The 14,310-nt window shown below is 45.6% G+C and overlaps 1 protein-coding gene across 1 annotated transcript in view; it reads left to right on the top strand.

Moving 5' to 3' along the window:
• The window catches only part of LOC140725743 (E3 ubiquitin-protein ligase SIAH1-like), a 33,751-nt gene extending 22,471 nt beyond the window's left edge, over nucleotides 1–11,280 (top strand). The window contains exon 2 of the mRNA XM_073041598.1: nucleotides 10,545–11,280. Within this exon, the coding sequence (XP_072897699.1) occupies nucleotides 10,545–11,102 (558 nt within the window). The 3' untranslated portion in view covers nucleotides 11,103–11,280. The remainder of the gene's footprint in view (nucleotides 1–10,544) is intronic.
• Nucleotides 11,281–14,310: the final 3,030 nt, after the last annotated feature.

Raw genomic sequence — 14,310 nt, 5'->3', positions numbered from 1 at the left:
AGGTGCTATACCCTGATCCGGGGTTTGGCGGGGGGGGGGGGGGGGGGTGGTACCTGCAGGAAGGAGCACCTTTGGTAGAGAAATATCTCTACCTTGTTACCTAAAATAATAAAAGCAGTTCCCATTAAATATCAAATTTCAGTTCTCACTTTCAATTAAGTGAAAATTTTATCATCGTGCACTTTAACTAAATTAGAAGTTTAAAAAAAACTTGTTTTTCCCCTCTGATTCATAATTAATGCTGAGCAGTCAACCCTTTCACTTCCTCTTGGACTTACACAAGTGATATTTTCAGCACCTGACCCAGACTGTTAAGTATGTCCTTTGTGGTTACCAAGCGACAGGTACTTTCCCATGATCTGCCTTCTTTAGCTACTTCAGCATTTTGTTCGGCCTTTGTAATAACATGTTCCCAGTATTCCTGACGTGACCGGATCACCTTGCACCTTGCAAGGCTGACATAACGATTAGCGCAGTCACTTTACAGCGCCAGCAATCCCTGCTCGGGGTTCGGCTCCTGCCGCTGTGTGTGAGGAGTTTCTGCACTCTCCCCGTGACCGTGTGGGGAGGACAATGTATGAGTTAGGGTGAGAATGCTGTGGACACGCTCTGCTGGCAACTGAAGCGTGGCGACTCTTGTGGGCTGGCCCCAGCACATCTTCGGACTGTGGCCGTGTAGTGTGTGATCAGAGCTTCCCCCACAGCAATCATCTTTGAGCCATAGTCATTTGAGCTCTAGTCATTTACTAATGACTGGTTGGAGAGCGCGTGTGCTAATCCGATACAAAGACTGGTAACAAAAGAAAGAAGTGAAATGTACAAGAACAAAGACGGTGTCATTAAACGAATGGGCAAAACTGTGGCAGAATGGGGCAGTCAGTGGCCCGTCTTCAATTCCCACTGCCGTCTGTAAGACGGCATGACCATGACCACGTGGGTTTCCTCTGGGTGCTCTGGTTTCCTCCCACACTCCGTGGATGTACTGGTTAGTAAGTTAATTTGTCACGTGGGTATAATTGGGCCTGAAGGCCCTGTTACCAGACAACATCCCTAAAAATAAATACATAGATTTAAAAGGAGTCAAGTTTGACTTTATAAACTTACAAGGGCAGAATGGAGTACAGTAAAGCTATAAGCAATGGAACTGAAAAGCTCTGGTGCAGATTTACGGATTGACGTACAAGTTCATTGCACATGCAGGTAATGACAAATGCTGGTACTTCAATCAAAAATGCAAAGAAAAGATGCTGCAGTTATACGGAGTTCTGGTGGGACCATACTCACACAATGGGGCACCTCAAGAGCCTGAACACCCACACTCAACTTATCAAGAACATCTTATTCCCCTCTGCCGGCAGATTTCTGAACGGTCCATGAACCCATGAAGACTACCTTGTTATTCACCTTTTGCACTATTCATTTTTTTTCAAAGTTCAAAGTCAGTTTATTATCAAAGTACATGTAGGTCACCATGTACGACCCCGAGATTCATTCTCTTGCGGGCATACCCAATAAATTCATAATAGAATAATAACCTTAATAAAATCGATGAAAGACCGCACCAACTTGAGGATTCAACCAGTGTGCTAAAGACACTTTGTGTTTTGCACTGCAGTGCTGCCACAAGACCACAAATTTCACAACAAACACTCATTTGGTATATCTGTACACCAACTTGTTCCTCTCGCCAACCTCAAGACCAGAAAACTTAAGAAATTATTCTTCACAAGGCCAGCGTTTATTTCCTAGACCCAATTGCACTTGAACAACTGCTGGTGAACTGCCCCCCCTGAACTGCCAGAAGTTTTAATTGCGAGGATGTAACAGCATTGAGATTACTGGCTATGGTGTTTTAGTGGTATGTCAAGGTTCACATCATGATGAGTGTGCTGACTTTTCACATCGGTGACTAAACAAGTAGAAACTTGACTGTTATGATGCATGGTTATTTGAGTTACTGTCACCTTCCTGTCAGCTTGAACCATTCTGGCCGTTCTCTCATTAACAAGGCGTTCTCGCCCACAGAACTACCGCTCACTGGACTTTTTGGGGGTTTTTCTTGCACAATTCTCTGTAAACTCCAGAGATTGTTGTGCGTAAAACCCCCGGGAGATCAGTTTCTGAGAGATCCTCAAACCACCCCATCTGGCACCAACAATCATTCTGTGGTCAAAGTCACATAGATCCCATTTCTTCCCCATTCTGATGTTTGGTCTAAACAACTGAATCTCTTGACCATGTCTGCGTGTTTTTATGTGTCGAGTTGCTATCACATGATTGGCTGATTAGATATTTGCAATAATTAGCAGGTATACCGAAAAAGTGGCCACTGAGTTGATTTCTCACCCCCATTAGTACATCCATCCATTTTGCCTCAAGCACTCCTGGAGGGAGTGAATTCCACCACGTTCTCTTCACACTCTGAATAGCATGTTCTCCCAACCTTAACAACATACAAAATGCTGGAGGAACTCAGCAGGCCAAGCAGCGTCTATGGGGAAAAAGTACCGATGACGTTTTGGGCCGAGACCCTCCATTGGGACAGGAGAAAATTGGATTTCCAGCATCTGCAGATTTTCTCTTATTTGTGGTTCTCCTGAGATCTTATTAGTGATTGGTATATTTATGAGGTCTTAATTTTCAATCATCTTTTCCACACTGATCGAAGTTTTCATAAGTTCATGTTCATTGTTATTCAACCGGACACGTGTATGCCACCAAATAAAACAATGTTCCTCCGGACCAAGGTGCACAACACAGTACGTTTAAATGGCACAGAGCATATAAAGTAATATTACCACAAGTAACATATTCCAAAAGCATAAAGTGCTTTTACAACGCAAGTCAAAAAGTAAACAGTATAACGCGACTGGTGCTTCATACGTCATGAGATCTGGATGATGGCAGGGAGTTCAGTAGTCTCATAGCCAGGGGGAAGAAGCCATTTGCCATCCTAACAATCCTTGTCCTAATGTCACGTTACCTCCTGCCTGATGGTTAGAGGGTGAAAAAATCTGTGGGAGGGATGGAAGGAATCCTTGACAACACTAAGGGCTCTGCATTTGCAGGTGCTCTTGATAAATATCGTGGGTGAAGAAAGACCCCAGTACAGTCCCCTGAATTGTTTGTAAGGTCTTGCGGTCAGATGCTTTGCAATTCCCACGCTAGATGGTCAGGGCATCTGAATTAGATGAATTATGCTATCTAAAATGAGACGTACAGGTTCAACTTGCTTTCCTGTGTACATCTGACAGTAAAGTCATTCATCAAAATACTTTTATGTTTGTTCAGCGTCCCAGTCTAGAGATCAGAAATATAAATGCGAAATGTAGTTACAATGAGGCTACCCAAAAGTCATGATAACCTTAAGATCATAAGATGTAGGAGCAGAATTAGGCCATTTGCCACTCGAGTCTGCTCTGCCTTAAAACCTCTGGTTTCCGTGTGTTTCACCATGTATGTGTATATTGGGAGAGGAGCCTCCCTTCTCAAAGAGTGTAGTGGATTTGCAATTTTCCAGTCGTGTGGAACCATTCCTGACTAGTGATTCCTGAAAGATCATTACTAGTACCACCACAATCTCTTCAGCTACTTATTTCGGAATGCTGGGGTGTAGTCCGACTGGCCCAGGTGACTTACCTACCTTCCGACCTCTCAGCTTCCCGAGCACCTTCTCCTCAGTAATAGCAACTAAACTCACTTCTACCCCCCCCCCCCCCCCAACGCTCTACAATTTCTGGCACACTGCTAGTGACTTCCACAGTGAAGACTGACGCAAAATACTTACTATGTCTGTCTATTATTTTTTTGTTTCCCATTACTAGTTCTCCAAAGTCATTTTCCAGCGGTCCAATTATCCACTATAGCCTCTTTTATTTAACTCCTTTTATCTGGAAAATTCTTTGGTACCCTCTTTGGTAGGGCTTCATATTTCATCTTGTCTCGAGCAGCAGCAAGGTTGCAGGCGTACAAGGGGCTATTGAGGGCAGAAGGTCAGTAAGAAGGATAGTGGATGTTGTTAGTAAAGGTACTTGTGAACTTTCCGTGCATCCCCTGCTCTGCGGCAGTGCTGTAGGAGGCTCCCTATTTGACTAGTCAATCAAGTCGTGCCAGGTTTCAGGCTGTGGCTGACGCCCACACAACTGTTTACTGCCTCACAGCCTCGACGGTTATCTTTAGTTAATTCGCACTGATTTCCGTGTGACTCATCATGGAAGTGCTGATCCACCTCCCAGTCATGACGCCCTTGATTTCTGACTCAGCCAGCTGTGTATTTTTGCTCATTGGCTTTACTTCACCTGGTTTGTCTGCGCAGAATGAGCTGTGATTTTTAGGGTGGCCTGTTCTTCGGGGGGCTAAAAATTTTGCAGACCTGCCCCAGAATACTTGAACTGGACCAGGTTACTTTCCCAATAAGATTGTGTAAAGAGCAGTGGTAGCTGGCAGTGTGGAGATGCATCTCTACCAAAGGAGGTGTAAGGCGCTACTTCCCTCCGCTGGCCTGCAGGTCACCCTTGGCCAATTGTAGCACCTCCCTAGCCCCCCAATAGGAATCATGATGGAAGCATAGAAGGCTGAGGAAAGTCCATCTCCCACCCCCCCCATCCTCATCACATTCTACAGGGGTTGTATTGAGGGTATCCTGAGCAGCTGCATCACTGCCTGGTTCGGAAATTGCACCATCTTGGATCATCGGGGTCTCTCTTCCCGTCATTATGGACAGTTACACTACATGCTGCATCTGCAAAGCAAACGGCATTATGAAGGACCCCACACACCCCTCAAACAAACTCTTCTCCTTCCTGCCGACTGGGAAAAGGCACCAAAGCATTCGGGCTCTCAGGAGCAGACTATGTAACAGTTTCTTCCCCCAAGCTATCAGACCCCTCAATACCCAGAGCCTGGACTGACACCTTGCTCTACTGTCCTGTTTGTTATTTATTGTAATGCCTGCACTGTTTTGTGCACTTTATGCAGTCCTGGGTAGGTCTGTAGTCTAGTTTTTTTTTCTGTATTGTATTTTACGTAGTTCAGTCTAGTTTTTGTACTGTGTCATGTAACACCATGGTCCTGAAACAACATTCTCATTTTTACTATGTACTGTACCAGCAGTTATGGTCGAAGTGACAATAAAAGTGACTTGACTTGAGAAGCCAAGGGAGCAGATGGTGGATGGTCATATGAGTAGCTGATGCATATCACAAGTCCTAAGTTATGTGACCACTGACGCTGGAGAGAGGGTCTCGGAACAGTGTTGGTAACGGATTGTAAAGGGACTGCCCAGAAGAAGCCAATGGCGAACCACTTCTGCAGGCAAATTTGCTGAGAGCAATCATGGTCACGGATAAGACCACGATCGCCCAAGTCATATGACGTGGCACATAACGAGTAGTGGACACAGCCTGGTCCCTCACACGCCCAAACAACCTCACAACGATTGGCAGAATCTGTAGGAGGTACTGCTTCCAGAAGACACCTACCATTAGGAACCCCTACTACCCTGGTCACGCCCTCTTCTTGCTACCACTGTCAGGCAGGCACTACAGAAGCCTGAAGTCCCATGCTACCAGGTTCAGGAACAGCAACTTCCCTACAACCTTCAGGTCCTTGGACCAACCTGCACAACACTAACACTACCTCAGCAATGGAACAACGGGCCCTCTTGCATTTCCACACCGATCTTAGAGTTTTTACACTCTGTGTTGGCTGAGCCTCCGTGTCTGTATCGCTGAAAGCAAGTACCGCAACCTCACTGTACTTGTGCGCGGGCCAATAAACTCAACCTGACCCAGTGTGTGGCGAGGCTGAGGAAGCTCTGTCATTTGCCTGTTTGGTGACTTTTATTTCTCCATCCACTTTGCACATTGCAGCTAATAACGTGACACTGAGTGTATGCTCATGGTCTTCTACTGCGGTGGCCCATCCTCTTCGAGGTTCAACATGCTGTGCATTCAGAGATGCTCTTCTGCACACCACTGTTGTATCACGTGGTTATACGAGTTACCGTCACCTTCCTGTCTGCTTGACTGCCTGGCCATTCTTCACTGACGCTTCTCATTAACAAGGTTTTCTTGCACACAGAACCGCCGCTCGTTTTTTTTTGCACTATTCTCTAAACTCTAGAGACTTTTGTGCAGGGAAATCCCAGGAGGATAACCATTTCTGAGCTACTCTAACCAGCATCAACAGTAATTTCATGGTCAAAGTCACTTGGATCACATTTCTTTCCCCAATTCTGATGTTTGGTCTGAACAACAACTGAACCTCTTGACCATGTCGGCATGCTTTTATGTACTGAGTTGCTGCCACATGATTGGCTGAATATATTTTTGTACTAACAAGGTGTACCTAATAAAGCAGCCACAGAGTGTATGTGAAGCATTACTTAAGGCAATGGGCATCCAACAACACCTTGTGTTGCCACTACCCAAGTAAAGCACATGATAAGATATTGGCAGTGCCCTTGGAGAACAAATCAGGACCAGGTTTATTGTCACTGACATATCTAGGTGCTCCCACAGTCCAAACACATGCCGGTTAGTAGGATAATTGTTCATTGCAAGTTATCCTGTGATTAGGCCAGTGTTAAATCGATGGGTTGCTGGGTGATACAGCTCATTAGGCCAGAAGAACCTGTTCAGCTGCTGTATCTCTGAATAATAGATAAATAAACAAGTGTTCTGGAGTTTGTTGTTTAGTGTCAGAGTGCAGCATATAAAAAGAAATACAGTATGTTATTATGACTCATGGTTTCCTCAAGGGAAAATCTTGCCTGATAAATCCGCTGGAATTCTTTGAAGAAGTAACAAGCAGGATAGACAAAGGAGAATCAGTTAATGTTGTGTACTTGGGTTTTCAGAAAGTCTTTGACAAGGTCCCACACGTGAGGCTGCTTACAAATTATGAGCCCATGGTATTACAGGAAGGATTCTAGCATGGCTGATTGGCAGGAGGCAGAGGGTGGGAATGCCAGTGACTAGTGGTGTTCCACAGGGGTCTGTGTTGGGACCAATTTCTTTTTGTGTTCTATGTCAGTGATTTGGATGATGGAATCGATGGCTTTTAAGCTAAGTTTGCAGACAATACAAAGATAGGTGAAGGGGCAGTTTGGTATTGACAGAAGCTGCGAGGTTGGAGTGACAAAGGGCTGACGAGGATGGAATTTGATCAAAGACCGTATAGCATTTAATAAAGGGAGGGAGTGGGGAGGACTGTGCAGATAGGCAGGAAGACTGAGTGGGAAAGGAGAATGTGTTTCTTGGAATTGCTTTAATAGTTTAGTTTGTTTTTGTTCATGTGAATCACTGCACAGTGATTGACTTGAGTAATAATTAAAAATTTGCATTTGAGTTCTACACAGAAACAGCAGTGAAGAAGATATCCCAGTAGGAACTTGTGACTGAGACAGTGTATAAGTAGCTGAATTGGAGCAGAATAACCATGAAAATCTCAGTTGCAAAATGTTACTCTCAGAATCCATGTTGAATCAGAACCTTTACACCTACTTATTAATGCAAATATTTGATCAGCCAATCATGTGACAGCAACTCAATGCATAAAAGCACGCAGACATGGTCAAGAGGTTCGGTTGTTGTTCAGAGCGAACATCAGAATGGGGAAGAAATGTGATCTAAGTGACTTTGACCGTGGAATGGCTGTTGGTGCCAGACGGGGTGGTTTGAGTATCTCAGAAACTGATGATTTTGTGGGATTTTCATGCACAACAGTCTCTAGAGTTTATAGAGAATGGTGTGGGGGGGGGGGGGAATTTAAACAGCCAGTGAGAGGCAGTTCTGTGGGTGAAAATACGCGAGGTCAGAGGAGAATGGTCAGATTGGTTCAGGCTTACAGCAGTAATATGTAGAAGAGCATCACTTGTCGCATCTTGAAGTGAATGGACTAAGGAGGTATCTCATAAAGTGGCCACTGGGTGTATTTGCTGAGGAATGTAGCTCATGGGAATGGGGATGTAGCTTTAAAAAAAAGGTCACGGTTCCTTATCGTGCTGTCAGTGAGTGGGAAGCGGATGACTCAGCTGAATTTGGAGTCCAGCTCACGTTTCACTGTCAGGAAAACAGCTGGCTCCACGAATGGAGAAATTACAACCCCCCTCATCCAGTCCCAGTGTTACGATAATGAGGTTACTGAGGGAGTTACTTTAGGCTGACCTTGTGCTATTTGGTAGATTGAAACGCAGTTCTGAGGCAACTAGTTTCTTGGCCAATTTTATTTTTTTTTTACCCCTTATTCAACCATTTTACCACATTATTTGTTTCTTCTAGTCTGTGGAAGAAGCTGGCGGCAAGTTTGACTGCCAGGTTTCCTACTTTACAGGAACCACTGCACTTCGAAAGGTAATGAATATCATGAGACAAGTGTCCCAGGCTGCCCTGGGAGATGGGCATTACATTGGCCGCATAATTTAAAGTTTTTCTGTTAAAGTTCAGGAGCTCAGCTAAGGTGATTTTTAAAAACTCAAGGTGCCAGAAACAGTTACCAAGACGAGGAGCTTCTGTGGGAAGACAAACAGAGCAACGCACACAAAACGCTCGAGGAACTCGCAAGTTAGGCAGCATCTACGGAGAGGAATAAAGAACCGATGTTTTGGGCCGGGACCACGACCAGATGAAATGTTGACCATTTATTCCCCTCCAAAGATGCTGCCTGTCTTGCTGAGTTCCTCCAGCATTTAATGTGCATTCAAGATTTCCAGCATCTGCAGAATGTCTCGTGTTTAGAACATTAACAGCATCTTCCACCCCACATCGTCCTTACCAAACATGATGCCTATCCACATTAATCAAGTTAGCCTACATTAGTGAAGTATCTCTCTGCACCTGTCCTTTCTAAGTACATCTAAACATGCCTGTATTTTCCTCTACCAGATCCTCTGGCAGCTCCTTCCAGATAATACCATCCCATGTCTGGAAAAGCAAACTCCCTCAGATCTCCTTTAGATTTCTCACCTCTCACATTAAACCTGCACCTTCCGGTTTTCTCCCCCCTTCAGGCTGGGTGAGATTAGAACTAGAGGTCATAGGTTTAAAGTAAATATTTGAGGGGAAACTTCTTCACTCAGAGGTGTGAGTGTAGAACGAGCTGTCAGAGGTGAATAGGCAGCAGGTTTATCACTGACGTATGAGAGTTCAATTGTAATAATTAAGGAAAGTTTGGATAGTACATGGATGTGGAGTGCTGTGGTCTGGATGGATGAAGATGGCACTGGGAAAAAGATCGGATCAGCATGTGTTAGATGGGCCGAAGAGCCTATCTCTATGCTGTAGTACTCTCTTAACTCTAATTCAGTGGAGATACAAGAGACTGTAAATGTTTCAATCTGGAGCAATGCACAAAAAGCTGGAGGAAATCAGCAGGCCAATCGCCCACAGAGGGATCAGAATCACAATGGTTATCACTGACAAATGTTGTAAAAATGTGATGTTTTGTGGCAGCAGGACAGTGCAAGGCATAAACAATTACTATAATTTACAACGGTAAATAGTGCAAATGAGGAAGAGTGAGGTTGTGCTCATGGGGTCGTGCGTTCAGAAATCTGACAGTTGAGGGGAAGAAGATGTCGGGCAGCACGGGAGCGTAGTGGTTAGCACAACACTTTACAATACCAGCAACGCGGGTTCAATTCCCGCTGCTGTCCATAAGGAGTTTGAACGTTCTCCCAGTGACCGCATAGGTTTCCTCTGGGAGCTTCAGTTCCCTCCCACTATCTGAAGACATACTGGTTAGCGGGTTAATTGGTCATTGTAAATTATCCCGTGATTAGGCTGGGATTAAATCAGGGGATGGCTAGTTGGACTGGTCTGTGCTGTATCTCAATAAATAAATTTCCCTAAAACATCGAGGGTGGCTCCTTTATCTTCTCCCTTCTGGAAGAGGACACGTTCCGAATGGTGGGGGTCCTTATTGAAGGGTGTCGACTGTCCATTTCCTCTCCGTAGTTGCTGCCTGACGTGCTGAGATCCCCCAGGCTTGTTTTAGTGTGGGTTGTTCTCTGTTTTTTTGACTCTACTGCCCCGGGAGATGAAAAGTTTAATGGAGGTTTCTCTATCTGTTGATGAAAGGTTTAATGGACGTTCCTCCATTTGTTGATGAAAGGTTTAATGGAGGCTCCCCTGTTTGATGATGAAAGGTTTAATGGAGGCTCCTCTGTTTGCTGATGAAAGGTTTAATGGAGGCTCCTCTGTTTGCTGATGAAAGGTTTAATGGAGATTTCTCTGTTGATGAACGGTTTAATGGAGGCTCCTCTGTTTGCTGATGAAAGGTTTAATGGAGATTTCTCTGTTGATGAAAGGTTTAATGGAGGCTCCTCTGTTTGCTGATGAAAGGTTTAATGGAGGCTCCTCTGTTTGCTGATGAAAGGTTTAATGGAGGCTCCTCTGTTTGCTGATGAAAGGTTTAATGGAGGCTCCTCTGTTTGCTGATGAAAGGTTTAATGGAGGCTCCTCTGTTTGCTGATGAAAGGTTTAATGGAGGCTCCCCTGTTTGCTGATGAAAGGTTTAATGGAGGTTTTTCTGTTTGTTGACAGTACGCGTCGACGGGGTGCCTGCTGACCCTACACCACACCGAGAAGCCAGACCACGAAGATGCCTGCGAGTTCCGGCCGTACTCCTGCCCATGTCCTGGTGCCTCCTGCAAGTGGCAGGGCTCGCTGGAGCAGGTGATGTCTCACCTGGTGCACGTGCACAAGAGCATCACCACCCTGCAGGGGGAGGACATCGTGTTCCTGGCCACGGACATCAACCTGCCCGGCGCGGTCGACTGGGTCATGATGCAGTCCTGCTTCGGTCGCCACTTCATGCTGGTGCTGGAGAAGCAGGAGAAGTACGAGGGCCACCAGCAGTTCTTTGCCGTCGTGCTGCTGATCGGCGCCCGCAAGCAGGCCGAGAACTTTGCCTACCGGCTCGAGCTGAACGGCAATCGCCGCCGCCTGACCTGGGAGGCCACCCCCCGCTCTATTCACGACGGCGTGGCCACGGCCATCCTCAACAGCGACTGCCTGGTCTTCGACGCGGCCATTGCTCACCTCTTTGCCGACAATGGTAACCTGGGGATTAACGTCACCATATCGACCTGCTGCTCATGATAGTTAACTGGTGACAGTATTTGGGGTTACCTGTCTAGGGTAACACCTCATTGCTAAGTTTTTTTTTGTCTATCTTGTAGATTAGACATAAAATCATTGTGGAGCTTAACTGACTGTGCCAATTTATTTAAATTATGTTGCCATAATAGCTTTTTTAAATAAATATATATTTCAGAAAGGTTGATTTCTAGATTTATTTTCCCAACATGTTCCTAATATTTATAACTTTCTTTGATCTGGGTTAATATTTCAAGTTCAAGTTTATGGTCAATAGACAGTAGGTGCAGAAGTAGACCATTCAGCCCTTCGAGCCTGCACTGCCATTCTGAGATCATGGCTGATCATCTACTATCAATACCCGGTTCCTGCCTTGTCCCCATATACCTTGATTCCCCTATCCATAAGATACCTATCTAGCTCCTTCTTGAAAGCATCCAGAGAATTGGCCTCCACTGCCTTCCGAGGCAGTGCATTCCAGACCCCCACAACTCTCTGGGAGAAGAAGTTTTTCCTTAACTCTGTCCTAAATGACCTACCCCTTATTCTCAAACCATGCCCTCTGGTACTGAACTCTCCCAGCATCTGGAACATATTTCCTGCCTCTATCTTGTCCAATCCCTTAATAATCTTATATGTTGCAATCAGATCCCCTCTCAATCTCCTTAATTCCAGCGTGTACAAGCCCAGTCTCTCTAACCTCTCTGCGTAAGACAGTCCAGACATCCCAGGAATTAACCTTGTGAATCTACGCTGCACTTCCTCTATAGCCAGGATGTCCTTCCTTAACCCTGGAGACCAAAACTGTACACAATACTCCAGGTGTGGTCTCACCAGGGCCCTGTACAAATGCAAAAGGATTTCCTTGCTCTTGTACTCAATTCCCTTTGCAATAAAGGCCAACATTCCATCAGCCTTCTTCACTGCCTGCTGCACTTGCTCATTCACCTTCAGTGACTGATGAACAAGGACTCCTAGATCTCTTTGTATTTCTCCCTTACCTAACTCTACACTGTTCAGATAATAATCTGCCTTCCTGTACTTACTCCCAAAGTGGATAACCTCACACTTAATTCACATTAAACGTCATCTGCCAAGTATCTGCCCACTCACTCAGCCTATCCAAGTCACCCTGAATTCTCCTAACATCCTCATCACGTCACACTGCCACCCAGCTTAGTATCATCAGCAAACTTGCTGATGTTATTCTCAATGCCTTCATCTAAATCGTTGATGTAAATCGTGTGGTCCCAATACCGAGCCCTGTGGCACCCCACTAGTCACCACCTGCCATTCCGAGAAACACCCATTCACCGTTACCCTTTGCTTTCTATCTGCCAACCAGTTTTCTATCCATGTCAATATCTTCCCCCAATGCCATGAGCTCTGATTTTACCCACCAATCTCCTATGTGGGACCTTATCAAATGCTTTCTGAAAATCGAGGTACACTACATCCACTGGATCTCCCTTGTCTAACTTCCTGGTTACATCCTTGAAAAACTCCAAAAGATTAGTCAAGTATGATTTGCCCTTGGTAAATCCATGCTGGCTCGGCCCAATCCTATCACTGCTATCTAGATATGCCACTATTTCATCTTTAATAATGGACTCTAGCATCTTCCCCACTACTGATGTTAGGCTGACGGGACGATAGTTCTCTGTTTTCTCCCTCCCTCCTTTCTTAAAAAGTGGGATAACATTAGCCATTCTCCAATCCTCAGGAACTGATCCTGAATCTAAGGAACATTGGAAAATGATTACCAATGCATCCGCAGTTTCCAGGGCTACCTCCTTTAGTACCCTAGGATGCAGACCATCTGGCCCTGGGGATTTGTCAGCCTTCAGTCCCATCAGTCTACTCATCACCGTTTCCTTCCTAATGGCAATCTGTTTCATTTCCTCTGTTACCCTATGTCCTTGGCCCATTCATACATCTGGGAGATTGCTTGTGTCTTCCCTAGTGAAGACAGATCTAAAGTACTTATTAAATTACTTAAATAAGTACTTAAAGTACTTATTCATTAGTCTCGCAGCCTGAGGGAAGAAGCTGTTACCCGGCCTGCTTGCCCTGGTGCTCCTGTACCTCCTTCCCGGTGATAGTTGGTCAAAGAGATTGTGGGATGGGGAATCATTGGAACAGAATTAGGCCATTCAGCCCATCGAGTCTGCTCCATCGTATGCTGATCGTGGCTGATTCTGGATCCCACTCAACCCCATACATCTGCCTTTTCGCCATATCCTTTGATGCCCTGACCGATCGGGAAACGATCAACTTCCACCTTAACTATATGCACGGACTTGGCCTCCACCGCAGTCTGTGGCAGAGCAGTCCACAGATTTACTACTCAGCGGGTGTAAGGATCCTCAACAATGCTTTGGGCCCTTCGTATACAACACTCCCAGTAAATGTCACGAATTGGGGGGGGTGGGGGAGGGAATCCCCAGTGATCCTCTCAGCAGTATTTACTGTCCTCTGCGGGGTCTTACAGCTTCCGTACCACACAATGATGCAGCCAAGAGAGATCATTCTCGACAGTGCTCCTATAGAAAGTTTTTAGAACGGGGGCAGGGTTAATCTGACCTGCGCTTTTTATTGAAAGGTAAAAGTCCTCACAACAAGCGTTAATGTGAGAAGGCTTAAGCCCCTCGCAGTACTTGTGAGAAAGCTTTCATTTAAGCGGCACAGTAGCATAGCGATTAGCATAATGCTTTACAGCACCAAAAAGTTAAGGTTCAATTCCCACTGCTGTCTATAAACAGCTTGCACATTCTCCCTGTGGGTTTCCTCCAGGTGACCTGGTTTCCTCCCACATTCCAAAGATGTACAGTTCGGGTGAGGGTTGGAAAGTTGGAGTCATGCTACGTTGGCACCAGAGCATGGTGACCCTGGAGGGCTCCCACACCCACCCCCCCAGCACCTCCTCAGACTGTCGGTTATCGACACATTTCACTGTGTACGTGTGAGAAATAAAGCAAACCTTTCAGCAGCGATTCACTCATCAAAATCAACAAAGCATATGTGGCATCAGAGTTTCAGCCCGCCCCACAGCCATAAAATTTCAGCATGGAACATTACTTTTGAGCCAGTGCACCTGCCTATCACATCCCTTACCAAAACCAACTGGTGACCAGCCCCAGTTCTTTGTGCCACCCCCTCCAAAAAGAGCCCATCCCGCTGGCCTGCATTTGACCCATCTCCTCCCTTCTCA

This window comes from Hemitrygon akajei, chromosome 3 (genome assembly GCF_048418815.1).
Source record: "Hemitrygon akajei chromosome 3, sHemAka1.3, whole genome shotgun sequence".
NCBI lineage: Eukaryota > Metazoa > Chordata > Chondrichthyes > Myliobatiformes > Dasyatidae > Hemitrygon > Hemitrygon akajei.
Note: the sequence above shows the minus strand (reverse complement) of the source record. Positions and strands in the feature narration are given on the sequence as shown.